Genomic DNA, 15329 nt, shown 5'->3' on the forward strand with positions numbered 1-15329 from the left:
ACATCATGAAGGGATATACCCCTTTAGACAATGTGCCTGTCTATGTAGATCTTAATAAACCCAATACAATAGAGATTAGAAGGTAGGGTTTTTCACAAATTACACAAAGAAGTTGCTGTATCTGCTTTGGCTGTAAACAATGTACTCGTGTGACATATTAATTAAATTCATAAGGCATCCCCCAAGAAAGGATGATGCCTGAAATAGATCAGGCTGGTGATTAACCGAAAGCCACATGTCTACCTAGTTGTAGCATAAAATAATGTACTCTTACCCTGAAGATCATGCAGTAATATTTGGTTTCCTGACCTTGCATATGCTAAACCTAATGGTCAACTTGGATTTTGGGCTTTATTTGTTGAAAACAAATTCTTCCTTTCACACGGATAGTCATTGGGACCTCCCAATAGTCGTCTGCATTTTTGCAACTTTTCAGATGTTCGTTTTTAGGTCTTGCAGACCTAGCATTGCAGCGCGCAAGCGCCGCTCGCTCTGCGAGGCATATTGGAGTAGAGGCGATTTTAGGAGTGGAAGCCACACCCATCTTTTTGATTGGCTTGGGCCATCGTTCATGCCAAACGCTGGCTTTTGATTGTAAATGAGGCTTCTTTGTTACCGCCCTGTCTCCTTTTGGGACTTCCCATCTGGACTGGATCGTTTACTTGCGGCGTTATCCTGTCTCCTTCAATTACTGGGTATGCACTTTTTTTTGTTATTCACGCAATGGCGACAGCTCATTTATAGTGTGGCGTTTAATTTCAGTTCCAAGCGCGGCCCTTTATCACACAGCATGCGCACCTTTATTTCTGCACGGCGTCCTCAACCTCTCCACCAGGCAGGCAGGCATGGCACAAACAGAGCAGGTTGGTTTATAGTGTGCTGTTTAATTTCAGTTACAAGCGCTGCGCTTTATCAAACAGCATGCACACCTTTATTTCCACACAGCGCCCTCAACCTCTTCCACCTCTTTCCAGCAGGCAGGCATGGCGCAAACAGAGCAGCTTGCCTAAAACGGCTTCCTTCCTCATGGCGCCTGCAGTCTCTTCCACCTCTTTCCAGCAGGCAAGCACGGCGCAAACAGAGCAGCTTGCCTAAAACGGCTTCCTTCCTCATGGCGCCTGCAGTCTCTTCCACCTCTTTCCAGCAGGCAAGCACGGCGCAAACAGAGCAGGTTGCCTAAAACGGCTTCCTTCCTCTGGGCGCCCTCAACATCTTCCACCTCTTTCCAGCTGGCAGGCACGGCACAAACCGAGCAGGTTGCCTAAAACGGCTTCCTTCCTCATGGCGCCCTCAACCTCTTCCACCTCTTTCCAGCAGGCCGGCCCGAAACAGAGCACGTTGCCTAAAACTGCTTCCTTCCTCATGGCGCCCGCAGCCTCTTCCACCGCCACAAAACCCCAGCATGGCGCCCACAGTCTCTTCCACCTCTTCCCACCGCTACGAATCCAACAACTGCAGGCAGGACATAAACAGAGCAGTCTGTCTCAATTGGCTTCCGCCCGCTGCCTGAAAAAACTTTCAATTTAAATTTATGAGCCTCGGAGCGTCAGTCTTTGTTTGCAGGTATTACAGACTACAAACAATTGGGGATTTATTATGTGATGTCGCACTATCTAATTGGGTTTCTGCTACTTTAGGCGCAATTACACAATTGTAATCCTGAGCATTTTACATTCGCAAATAAAGTGCCATGGATACCGCTCAGATGTTACCACTTTTAGTTAGAAATTGTTTTTATACTGCGTTGGGCTTTCAATCGCCACTGTTTTGAGCACTTCCCACAACTGATCAAGTTTTGCTGGAGGGTGCGGGGTAGAGCAGGGCCACTCTGTGGGCTTGTTCTTGGTTCCTCTGAGATCAGAAATCTGTTTACTGCCAAGGTGTGGTTAAGCCAGAGAGATCCTCCTACTAAATCAGTGTGAGATTCTAATGCTAAAATATATATATATATATATATATATATATATATATATATATATATATATATAAAGCATTAACCCCTCGTGCAATTAGCAGTCTCTCGGCTGAAAGGAAGCTCTGCCCTGCTCATATCCAAGTGAGATGCTTTTGGGAGCACCCTCCAGACACACTCAGTGCAAACCAGGGGAAATGTCACTGACATGCCAAATACGCTAAAGGATGTGACATGCGCTTTTAGACAGATGTATCTCATAGTGTGCCAGCAAGGCGGTGTAATGATGGGGTGTCATGGGCACACTGCCCCTTCCTCACAAAGGTACTGAAAAATACACAATAAAAGCAAGGCTGCAGAACTGAAACAAGCATTTTCAATGCAATAGGTCTCGCATTTACGCGAGTTTGAGCTATTCGCATTGTAAATGACAATGTCATTTGCAATGCTAATAGCTTAAACTCTCGCAAATGCGAGACCTATTGCATTGCAAATGCTTGTTAAGGTCACTGTGGCTAAACAGACCTGGAGCCTTACCGCTCTAACTCCCAATAGGAGCCTCCCAGGTGAAAGCCTTCACCTCATCAGACCCCGACTACCGGATCCCTCAGAATCTGGGACTCTAGATCCCGGCAGCCTATTTCCTCTCTGCCCTACTTTCAGCATTATAAGAGGACTCCAATTGACTCTTCCGTTGGCTCACTAGAAGAGTGACTGTTCTCACACAATGACACACACTCACAGTGCACATCTACCTCCACAGATCATGCAGCATCGTATGTGCTCTTGATATCAGCACAGTCGGATCAAGACTGAGTATCCACATTAGGAAACTCAATGTGCAGGAAGTCTCTTTCCGGTAATATTTCCTCACTTGAAATAAACCAATGACGTTTGAATATGTCTTTTCTTGGTATTTTGTTTTCATGCCTCACAGTGATCTGGCACAATTGATACATCTGTATGTCCCTCCTGTCTCCTTGTGAATGATTTTTAGGTCTCGCCTTGCGTTGCAGCGCGCATGCGCTGCTCGCTCTGTGAGGCTTTCTTGTAATCAATAACATTTTAGAAGTGGAGTGTAGGCTCCGCCCCTTGTTTTCATTGGCTTGCGTCATTCTTTATGGTAAACGCTGACTTTCCATTGTAAGTGAGGCTTTTTAGTCCCACCTTGCTACCGCCCTATCTCCTTTTGGCCCCGCCCACCCGACTGGATCGTTTGCTTGTGGCGTTACACCCACGGTCTCCATAAGTCCGTGAGCACTCTTTTTTTGTTATTTGCAGGACCACATTGTTATTTGCAGGACCATGTTGTTATTTGCAGGACCACGCTTGTTTATTTAATTGATTTGCCGCATGGGCCACTTTCACCGTGCTTGTTTATTTATATAATTTATTTGGAGCGCGGTCCACTGACTTTAGCTGCCGCGCTTGGTAAAGCGCTGGTAAACCGCGCTTGGTAAACCGCTGCTACGAGGCCTCGTAGCAGAGCTTTCACAAACTGCTACTGCGAGCGGACACAGCTGCTGATTGCCACAGTTCACTCTTTGTTCTCCTGAGTGGAGCCCCCAATTACTCTATCGAGGAACTCCGCCGGATTTATGCACAGTTTTCATAATGTGCAGCAAATCTTGCATTCAGCCCACTCCAAGCATGTCTGCAGCACGTCCTCCATTGTCTGTTTTAGGGACCCCACAGTTCTCCCTCGGTGCACCTCAACCTTAATCTGCAGCACCACATGTGGTTTTAGGAGCCGATGTCGCTCGTCGGTACCCTCAGCCGCATGTGAGGAAACACGCAGAGGCCCATGAAGTTGCACCCCATGCACGGGACGTCTTCTACTAAAGGATGGTGTTTTTTTTTAATCTCGCATTCAGTGGAGGCTGTCCCTTGCCCCTCAGTTATTGCTTAGTAATTTATTTTTTGTCTCCTCAATCCTGTGATTTTTATGTCTTAGTTTCTGCACCAGTCAGGCTAAAAGCCATATAATTGAAGTTTGTAATAGATTTGTCCATTCCACAGCCTATGCCACAACAGAGAGGTCTTGCACTGTCCGTGCTGATATTGTGCCGTAGATTTTGAATCAAAAATAGTAGAGAGGTGACTGAGACTCTGGGCTTCATTTGGAAATATGTCAAATCTCAGTTAAGTATGAGGCGTTGGGTGTGGCAGTACTGCGGTTGGAAGCTGGATTTCTTACAAGCATAGGTTTTGACACAGCCTCGAAGCTCTGCAAGTTAATAACACTTAGTAAGGATGAAAAGCCAAGAAGCCCCTACAGCGATTGAAGTTGACCTGACCTGACCTGGTCAGAGCTGGTCGCTCCACCCGCCGCGTATCCCATCCTCGTGTGCCCGGTCTCCATTGCCGCCGCCGCTGCCCGTATTGTATCCACTGTTGTGCCCCTGATCTCGCTGTTGTGTCAGTAATTGTTTTTTTTCTACTGTTGTGCCCCTGATCTCGCTGTTGTGCCAGTAATTGTTTTTCTTTTTACTGTTGTGCCCCTTATCTCGCCGTTGTGCCAGTAATTGTTTTCTTCTCAACTGTTGTGCCCCTGATTGTTTTTGTGCCTATACCGCCGTTTTTCCCCTGCTGCTCCACCCCGCTCCCCGCCGCTGCTTCCCCGCGGCCCCACCCCCGTTCCCTCCAGCATCACCGCACCGCTCCCCTCCCCACTCGCCACCCCGCTCCCGCCTCCCAGCTGCTCCTCCCTCGCTCCGCCCCCCCCCACTCTCCATTTATGGCAGAGTCCGCGCGTACGCGCAGCGTTCACGCGCAGCGGGTGCGCCGATTGTGTGCCAAAGGCAAGCCCGTCTTCGCCCGTCTTCGCCCGTCCGCGCCTGGCCCGCGCCCAGCGCCAGGACCCCTGACCCCTGCCACCGCCAGACCACACGACGGACCTACAACGCCGCCACCCTCAACGCACTCAACACCGGCCGACCACTAGCATGCTACCGAGCCACCCCAAAACGCACCCACGGACCCTTCACCTGCCAAGCCTGCAAATTCACCTGCCTCCGGACCTGCACCGCACCCGCCAAGCCGAACAGCAACAGCAACCACCTCAAGTGCATCCTGCTCAACACCAGCTCTGTCCACAGACACGCCATCGAACTCTGGAACCTGCTTGACACTACATCACCAGACGTCGCCTTCCTCACGGAAACCTGGATGAACGCCTCCTCAGCGCCCGACATCGCCATTGCCATCCCGGACGGATACAAGATCACCCGGAGGGACCGCGTCACTCAAGACTGGAGGAGGCATCGCCATCGTGCACAAGAACACCATCCGCATCACGACCAGCTCCGACGACACTTTCACCGCCGCCGAACACCTCCACTTCCAGATACACACCGACCCCAAGACCACACTCAGAGGCACCCTCATCTACAGACCCCCAGGACCACGCACACGTTTCAGCGAAGACATCACAGACTTCATCAGCCCGCACGCCCTCTCCTCCGCTGACTACATCCTCTTAGGGGACCTCAACTTCCACCTGGAGAACAACAAAGACATTAACACCACCACCCTGCTGGACAACCTCGCCAACCTCGGCCTCAAACAACTGGTGAACACCCCCACCCACTACGCCGGCCCCACGCTCGACCCAGTCTTCTCCTCCAGCAAGCACATCTCCTTCAGCCACTCCACCGGACTTCATTGGACTGACCACAGCTGCGTCCACTTCAGCTTCAGAAGAACCACGACCCACCACCACCCGCAACAGGTTCCCCGCAGGAACTGGAACAAGATCACCGCCGACCAGCTCACCACCTCCTTCAGCCAGAACCCACCTGCCAGCACAACGGACCCCACCGAAGCAGCCAACAACCTCACGTAATGGATCACCAACTGCGCAGACGTCCTTGCACCACTGAAGACCCCTCCCAGCAGACACGGCAGCAAGAAAGCCTCTTGGTTCACCGACGAACTCATGAACTCCAAGAAGAACTGCCGCACCCTCGAGAAAGCCTGGCGCAACGACCAGACCACAGTCAACTGGACTGCCCTCAAGCACGCCACCCGCAAACACCACCAGCTGATCCGCACCACCAAGAAGACAGCATTCAAAGAACGACTGGACAACAACGCCCACAACAGCAAGGAACTCTTAAGCATCGTCAAAGAGCTCTCCAACCCCAACGCCGGAAACAACATCACTCCCTTGCAAGACCTCTGCGACTCACTCGCCTCATTCTTCCACCACAAGATCGCCGAAATACACAACAGCTTCGGCGCTCCGACCACACACCCTAACACCAAACCATCGCCCCCCACCACCACCCTCAGAACCTGGACCCCGGTCAGCACCGAAGACACCATCCGCACGATGAACACCATCCACTCCGGATCCCCAACCGACCCCTGCCCCCACCACGTCTTCAACAAGGCCGACTCCATCATCGCACCCCAACTCAGAGACATCATCAACGCCTCCTTCAACATCGCCACCTTCCCGGAAAGCTGGAAGCACGCCGAGCTCCGCACCCTCCTGAAGAAACCAACAGCGGACCCCACCGACCTCATGAACTTCCGACCCATCTCACGCCTCCCTTTTCCTGCCAAAGTCATCGAGAAGACCGTCAACAGACAGCTTGCCGCCTTCCTCGAGACGAACGGATCCCTCGACCACTCGCAGTTCGGCTTCCGAGCCAACCACAGCACCGAGACCGCCCTCATCGCAGCCACGGACGACATCAGATCCCTGCTCGAAAACGGGGAAACAGCGGCCCTCATCCTCCTGGACCTCTCCGCAGCGTTCGACACCGTCTGCCACCGCACCCTAGTGCAGCGCCTCAGCAACACCGGTATCCAAGAGAAGGCGCTGGAGTGGATCATCTCGTTTCTCGCCGGAAGAACCCAGAGAGTCCGCCTCCCCCCGTTCAGATCCGAGGCCACCAAAGTTATCTGCGGCGTACCACAAGGATCTTCACTCAGCCCCACCCTCTTCAACGTATACATGAGCCCCCTCGCAGCCATCGCACGCCAACACAACCTCAACATCATCTCCTACGCAGACGACACCCAGCTGATCCTCTCCCTCACCAACGACCCAGCCTCCGCCAGAACCAGCCTACACGAGGGATGAAAGACGTCGCCGAATGGATGAAGAACAGCCGCCTGAAACTGAACTCAGACAAGGCGGAAGTCCTCATCCTGGGGCCATCTCCCTCCACCTGGGACGACTCCTGGTGGCCCGCCGCCCTGGGCTCCACTCCCAAGCCAACGGACCACGCACGTAACCTAGGCTTCATCCTGGACTCCTCCCTCTCGATGACCAGACAAGTCAACGCCGTATCGTCATCATGCTTCAACACCCTGTGCATGCTCCGAAAGATCTTCCGTTGGATCCCCAATGAAACCAGGAAGACGGTCACCCAGGCACTCGTCACCAGCCGACTGGACTACGGGAACGCCCTCTACGCCGGAACCACGGCCAAATTTCAGAAAAGACTCCAACGCATCCAGAACGCCTCCGCACGACTCGTCCTGGACATCCCCCCGACACAGCCACATCTCCGGCCACCTGAGAGACCTGCACTGGCTCCCCGTCAGCAAGAGGATCACGTTCAGACTCCTCACCCACGCGCACAAGGCTCTCCACGACCTGGGCCCCAAGTACCTCAACGACCGCCTAACCTTCTACACGCCCACCCGCCAGCTACGGTCGACCAGCCACGCCCTCGCCGCCGTTCCACGCATCCGCCGAGCCACTGCCGGTGGAAGATCCTCCTTCTACCTTGCAGCCAAGACCTGGAACTCCCTCCCCATCCACCTCCGGCTAACCCAGGACCATCTCTCCTTCAGGAAGCAACTCAAGACCTGGCTTTTCGAGCAGTGACGGCCACCCCTCCACCAGCGCCTTGAGACCCCCCCGGGTGAGTAGTGCGCTATACAAATGTCATGATTGATTGATTGATTGATTGAAGTTCATGCTAACCTGCTGTCTCAGACAAACCTCAGCATTCCACTGGGTGATGTCACATGTCACAGTCGTGCCTAGAGGCGTGTGCCGTGCGCAGCCTCCCCCCAGAGCCTCAGCCGGTTCCCAGGTGGAATTTGCCCCGGCCATAGCCGAGGGTTACATCAGGAGGCTATCAGGCGAGTGTGTACATTTCAGATCAACATTACCGAACCCCTCCCGTGGGAATGCGGCACAGCTATTCCCTCGGTGCATTCCTGGCTGCCGTTAATACGCCACATGGAGCCCGTTTCTGCTAAGTATGCACAGACTCGGATACTGTAATTAAGTGCCAGTGTGTGAGGCCTGTATGTATGTGTGTTGATCAGCACGTCTGGGTTTATCTACTTTGGATTCAGCACCCCTTCTGTACGAGCCTTCTGGCCTAAGACAGCGATGCATGACAGCAGTGTGGGCGAGATTCATACCAAGTAATGGTCAGTACAATAGTTCTTGAGCCGGCAAACAGACTGTTAGATTTGCTGATGCTTGTTTAATTTTGTTGTGGTTTTTGTTCAACTTTATTGTTGGAGGGAGCTGCTGGAACCTCAACAATATACACAAGCATTTGCAATGCAATAGGTCTCGCATTTACGCGGGTTTAAGCAATTGGCATTGTAAATGACAATGCCTTTTATTCATGTTTTGAAAACCAAAACACAAATGAAGGGCATTGGCATTTAACAATGCCAGTAGCTTAAACTGCATGCATGCGGGACCTATCGCATTGCAAATGCTTGTTTTTTTAAAGTATTCAGTGCCAGTTATTTTCTTTTGGAGGTGACCACTACTTTGTCACCACTTGCTTTTAGTGCCTGTCTCTAGTTTAGTGATTACACTGTTACATTTGAGAAATAACTGTCAGTAGCGTAGAGTGATTCTCCTATGGAAGTTAAAAACTGTGCTATCTCTGATTTTTTCTAAGTATCTTTGAAACCGTGAACACACGTCTAATTACTGATGATTTACCGCCGCTGCAGCTCCAGATTGCTCCATGTAGGACTGGGCATTGATGGAAGCTGTGGCACGGTGTAGACACCCCAGATCAGGTGCTGTGTAGTCAGTGCTGTTTTGTCCATGATTTGCCAACTCTATCCGGATTGCGTTTCTGAATGTGATATAAGCCAGACAAGCAATGTTGTGGCTTTTGCATTAACCAGGATTAGGGCTTTGGGAGACGACCCTTTGGAGTTCCGTGTGACAGATGTGGGCTGGTTACCAGAGATGGAGTTGTATGGGAGCTGGGTTTCCTCATATCCGTGTGTTTGGGCTAATAGTCTGTTCTGAAGTATCCTTGCCTTTTGAACACATTTGAACGGGGCGGCGAGGCAGTGTGCCCTGCCATTGGCTCGAGGTAACTTCATGGAATAAATGTTAAACCAGCAACAAAGGCTGTCTCCAGCTCTATTTCTTCATCGTGTATCTGATTGCATGGTCCTGTCCAGTTTTGAGCTTCTGGGGCAAACAAATGTCCAAACATAATCCAGGCTTGTCAGGAATTCATTCAGCAACTTAAAATAGATTGGAGCCACAAGGATCCCAGCAAGTTGCAAAGACCAGAACATTTGTTTGTGCGGACCTCACTTGGATTTTACCTTTAGTTCTTGTTATTTCTGAATCTAAAGGTCTGCCTGGCCCTTCCACCTCTGCTGACACGTGCATTCATGACTCCTGTCCTCCACCTCATGCCGTTTACTGAATATTCTCTCTGTTCCTTGCGCTGACACAGGTGTATGCAGTCTTTCCCCACAACTTTGTTTGTTCTGTTCTCCTAAGGGTTAGTGCATTGCACCCCATTTGTCAATCCCTGATAATCATTATTGTTTACCTTTTCTAGCTCAAATGAGACTTGTGTTCCTGTATGAATTGCAAATGTGATCAATCAGGTGAACTACCCATCTATTCATCTTTCTGACTTGGCATCTTCATGTATTCAGTAAAAACAAGAATAGAATCTGAACTTTAGAATCAAGCACGACCTTTCCTCCAGTCAAGAAAATGAACCTCCAATCGGCAAACGTCTGCCATTGGTAGAACTTCCGCTGAGAGAGATATATATAAATTATCGCTGATGCATTTTAAATGTGTTAATTGTGTCTATTTCTGCAGGGACCTAAAATATCTAGACAGCCCCATTTTGACTTACTACATTATAACTTAGTATGCTGTGTATTATTATTACAACAAAAAAAGATGATGGACGGAATGCTGAACATTGTCAAACATTCACCCCCAGTACTGAGATCTGGGCCTAAATTCATCCTTTTTTTGCTCACCATTCCAGTTTGGACCCGGCCAAATGCAAATCAGCCTTGATCCTGCTCCCCATGAGTACAGTCCTGTCCAAACTGCCAAGCCAGGTCCTCCCTGGACCGAAAACAAGCATTTTTAAGCCTATTTTTCATGCATTCCTGTGGTAATGCGTTCACCCAGATGGGCCTGAGAACTAATGAGGGAATTTATAGGCATGTGCTTTATTACTTTTGATTTCATACTACAAAGACCTTGTAGACTGCTGTATATTTACAATGTGAAGGATTAAAACTTTCATTTGGGAAATGCAGAACACTAAACTGGTGACGAGTAACTATATTAGATCCACTAGTAAATAACCTTTTCATTTGTAAAACCTGCATTGTAAATAGATTGCTTTTTTTGACCTTCAATAACATAAATGTATTTTCCAGAAATCCAAGCATATGGAAATTTCACATGAGTATGCCACGTGTGTTTTCGGTGTTTCGTTTGAAATACATTGGAGATGTGTTCTTCCATTTAAAAAAAAAAAAAAGTATTATGGATTTATGTAAAAAATGTAGCAAATAAAATGTCAAGCACTCAATCTGTACATTTTGACTTTGTCTTTTGCAGGGGAATCTGCCTAAATATTCTCATAATTCTCTTATGGTTCAAGCAATAAAGACTAATTTAACAGACCCTGATATACACCTTCTATTCTTTGACGTGGAAGCCTTGATTATTCAGCTATTGACGGAAGAAGCCTCCAGGCCCAACACTACCCTGACATCCCCAGAGAGTCTGCAGAAAGCCTCAGGTGCTGTTGACAAAAGCAGTTCTTTTCTGGCCGGCAAACGAGCAGCCGTTCTCTTCCAGCAGGTCAAGGAAACCATCAAAGAGAACATTAAGGAACATCTTCTTGATGATGAGGACGAGGATGAAGAGACCATGCGACAGAAGAGGGAAGAAAGTGACCCGGAATACCGCTCAAGCAAATCGAAACCATTAACGTTACTGGAATATAATCTCACGATGGACACTGCAAAACTTTTCATGTCCTGTCTTCATGCTTGGGGTCTCAACGAGGCGCTTGATGAGGTTTGCCTTGAGCGTTTGGGGATGCTAAAGCCGCACTGCCCCGTGTCCTTTGGGCTGCTCTCCAGAGGAGGTCACATGTCACTGATGCTTCCTGGGTTTAGCCATGCCATTTTGAAATCGGCTCTTGGCTGTCTGGAAATGGAACGGAAGATGTCCATCACCGACGGGCTAGGAAAAGGCACATACGGAGTGTCGCGTGCAGTCACCACTCAGCATCTGCTCTCTCTCATCTCTTTGGCAAATACTCTGATGAGTATGACCAATGCAACCTTCATTGGGGACCACATGAAGAAAGCTCCAGCCAGGTACCTCTTCATATGCATTCGTTTTTAGTAGACCAAATCAATTCATATACATTTCCTTCCTCAAACAACAGTTGTTACTTTAGTCATTATTGTTGCCTTTGATGTATTTTGTACTGAATTATATAATGGCCTGTAGATGTAGTGCTTTTAAACTCTCTGAGGATGGATCAATGTTTCTACTGAATGTTTATTGTCGGTCAGAAACATTAATCCTTTGCTTTCAGTGACAGAAAATGTTAAAAGCTCAAACAAATTTACACGTGTAAAATTATTTTGATGCAAGCTCAAAGTGTATTTTATTTGAACTGTGACTTTTTACTGACTACTTAAATAGAATTGCAACTAGATACTGATTCGGTATTTGGAAGGGATTTGTTCTGGGCATCCCTTCCAAATACCAAATGGGGTCCAAATGTATCTTTGGTGTACCACCAGAATTCCGGTCGCAAACCATTGAAAAGTTATCAACTGCCATGTTGGGGTGGTAACCTAGTCGCAGAAGGGAAAGGCTTCATTTTGGACCCCTGGTGAATTGTGGGAAAATGTTCAGGGGCAAACTTGCACAGGAATTTTTTAATGCGAACCCATTTCCTTTAAGCAAATTAGGCTGTTTAGAAAAAATCTTTATTAAAAAACAATCCCAGACATGGTGGTCCGCTGACCCTTGCAGGCCATCATTGTGAGATTGTCACCAATCTGAATGAGTTATAGTTTGCAATTACATTATGGATATTAAAGTGGTGCATTGCACTTCGACTCACTTGGATTTAAAATTTTGCGAACTGACCTATTGGCTCATAGGTCAATTTGTGAAATTCAATACTAGTCGCAAATTTCGAACACTTTTTACAACCAGTATATTAATGTGAGGTTTTATGCCCTTGTTTTACCAATGACTGGGTACCGGCAGCAATAGTTTTCTTTTGCAGAGAACCCAAATACTAACCCTGCACCAACACTGCTTTGAATGCTTAAGATTAACTAATTGCTACCCAGACCCACCTGAAGTTGGCTTTTGAGGTAACTTTATACAGTTTCTCACCATATTGGAGCATTTTCTTAGGACACTATTGGAATGGCGAATGGGTATCGTGTCTCAAATAGTTGAACCTTAGGTGAAGACCTTCCAATAGAGGTTATGGGATCATTCATGCACAGTTCTTCATGCCATTTCTTCATCCTGCAATAAAAATCATCTCTGTTCCCAGGTCGTGGATTCACATATGTGAGTGAAAGTCTGGGATATTTTGCCATGGAGACAACCACGAAGAAAGGTCTCTACATGTATAATGTTATCACTTTGCCTGGCTCTTGCCTAGTGTGGCTATGGACTTAGTTTGTGACACGTTTTATCTTTACTACGTTTTATCTTGTGGAACCTTTTAACACTTCCCAGTTCACATAATGTTAGTCATTCTGTTATGGTTTTTTTTTTTGAGACATCAGTTGCACATTCTTGCCTTGATGACACAGAGCATTTCATCGGATCTTGAAATGGGCCTCTCCTATGATGGCTTTGTGGGCTTAAATCCTTTCTGAAGCATCTTTCATCATGTTGTCCTTACTCTTGGGCTTAGGCACCTTCTGCGTTTGCTAACCTGGCCTATCCGTTTTTGCACGTTTCTGTCTGCAGCATGCTAAGCCTCAAATGACCGTGAAAGAATGAGCTTACAGGCCCTGATGTTCCTCCGAGCCTTTAAGTGAGCCTTTCCCGTTGTGCACTTTTTAGCCTTGCACAGCCCTAGCCTCGGTTCCATGTTGTGCCTAGATACCGCTTTTATGGGTTATGTTTCACCACTTAAGTAACCAAATGCCATCTCGAGCTGGCGTTGCCCTGGCACCAACAGTCCAGTTCCTCACCATAGGCACCCAACTGGATCCACTTCCAAGATGTTTATTCAAGCAGTGACCGCAGGTTTGCGATGTTTGAGCGACCTTATCTAGTGTCACCAGTTGCTTATTCACAGCTTGCAATGCTGGATGTCTTCCTTCACACTTGTAACAGGGAAGCCTTCAGACTGCTTTGGCTGCGACTATTGGTTGTGGGGAATGTCTCTCTTGTGGGTTGGGGTGCTCACATTGGAGACCTCCCATTCAGTGGTCTCTGCTCTCCTCAGGAGACTATGTGCAACATCAACTTTCTAGAAATTAGTGCAGTTAAAGTAGCCCTAAATCAAATGTCTTCCTACCTCACTTACAGAGGATGCAAATTAAAATTCTAATGGACGACACAAGAGAAATTATGTCTGTAACGAAAGCGCACTGCAAAGAACATATTGCTGTTGGAAAGATCTCAACTTAAGAACCTTTTGTGATACGCAAAGTAAGACTCCTTAAGGAGCTTCAGCTCTCATTATGACTTTCCAAGACCTATGTGAGCAACTCAGCAACTGCTTTATTCCAAAATCATTTCACATTAGAAAGTATATCATAAAAAGCTCCTCCTTTTACACCATAATGAGACCTAAGTCGGTGAAACTAATCACTGGACACCAAATACCACACTTAGCCACCTTTGCACAGTGTGACCGCATTTCACATAATGACGTCACATCATGGGCAAGTAAACTCCGACTTGAGATATGGCATCTTAACCCACCATTTAAAGTCATTGCATATATGTAACTTGGCCGCCAATATCACTCAAATTATCAGTGTCTCAAAACAGCGAGGGATTTACCCTGAGGACTTCAAAAAAACAATTACAACCCTTCTGCTGAAATAGCCCAGAACCAGTGCAGTCTAACTTCAGAGCCATCTGTTCACTGCCTTTCATTGAATGCATAGCAACTTCCCAATTGAATAACTTTCCAGGATCCAGGCATTTACTTTGCCACCACTGGGTTCGAGTGACCGTTACACAGAAACCGCAATCTTGAAATTACAGAAAAACTGTTCAGCGGCGCTGATGTTAGATTTCTTTGCAGCGTTTGACATAATTGACCCCCAGCTTCTATGCGCTTGCCTGGAGAAACACTTTGGGATTCTAGGAAATGTACCACCTCTGGTTACAATCTTTTCTTCCAAGCAAGAAACAATGTGTTAAGCTCAGTCCGTTTCCATCGAAGAACGCTAGCTACAGATAAGAGTCCGCCAGGACTGGGCACTTTTCCCACTACACCTATATGCACCTACTGGCAGTCTGAAATTCCAAGGGTACGCCAGTGACACTTAAATATTGATTGACGTTTATAAAGACAGGCCTGCTGTTTCCAGTGGGAACCATCTTATTGACAAAGAGCTTTGGTTGGATGTTTCACCCCAATATTCGACTTATATACCTATAATATACCTAAAATATAACACCTACATATGTGGAACTTGAGAGACTAGCTTTGGCAAATAATGAACTACCTGCTGAAGCAGTGAAGGTCTTTGTTGCATCTAGGCAGCTGTTAACCAGCATGGTCCATTCAAATAGGTAGACTATTGCCGGTGCCTTGGTAATTCTGTAAAACCTTTTTAAGCAGAGACCGTTTAAATACTTTAAATTTCAGTGTTCTTAGCAGAGAACTGTCCAAATATTGTAGGGATGCATCTATTCTTCAGATCAGAGTTCTTTATTTTAAATGCCTGTTAGGTAAAGATTTTTTTAAGGGATTGTAGAACAAACTACTTACTATTTTTTTCAGGTCTTTCTCTAGGATCGCAATTTAGTAAATGTATTTTGATAGGTGCCCTCTTCCCCTTTTGAGGCTACATAGTCCTGCCCCCTGAAATTCTTCATTTGGAAGGTGTTCTTCCTGATATATAGAACCTTCATCAGGCGAGCGAGATGTAAGCCCTTTCAGTTTCTGCTCCTTTTGCTGGT

At 47.6% G+C, this 15329-nt stretch overlaps 1 protein-coding gene across 4 annotated transcripts in view; it reads left to right on the forward strand.

Moving 5' to 3' along the window:
• WDR7 (WD repeat domain 7) overlaps positions 1-15329 on the forward strand; it is a 1596127-nt gene that overhangs the window by 469995 nt on the left and 1110803 nt on the right. For all 4 annotated transcript variants that reach the window (XM_085630124.1, XM_085630134.1, XM_085630121.1 and 1 more), the window contains one exon: positions 10749-11518. In XM_085630124.1, the coding sequence (XP_085486250.1) occupies positions 10749-11518 (770 nt within the window). The remainder of the gene's footprint in view (positions 1-10748; positions 11519-15329) is intronic.

The sequence above is a fragment of the Triturus cristatus genome, chromosome 2_1, assembly GCF_964204655.1.
Source record: "Triturus cristatus chromosome 2_1, aTriCri1.1, whole genome shotgun sequence".
NCBI classification, from domain to species: Eukaryota; Metazoa; Chordata; class Amphibia; order Caudata; family Salamandridae; genus Triturus; species Triturus cristatus.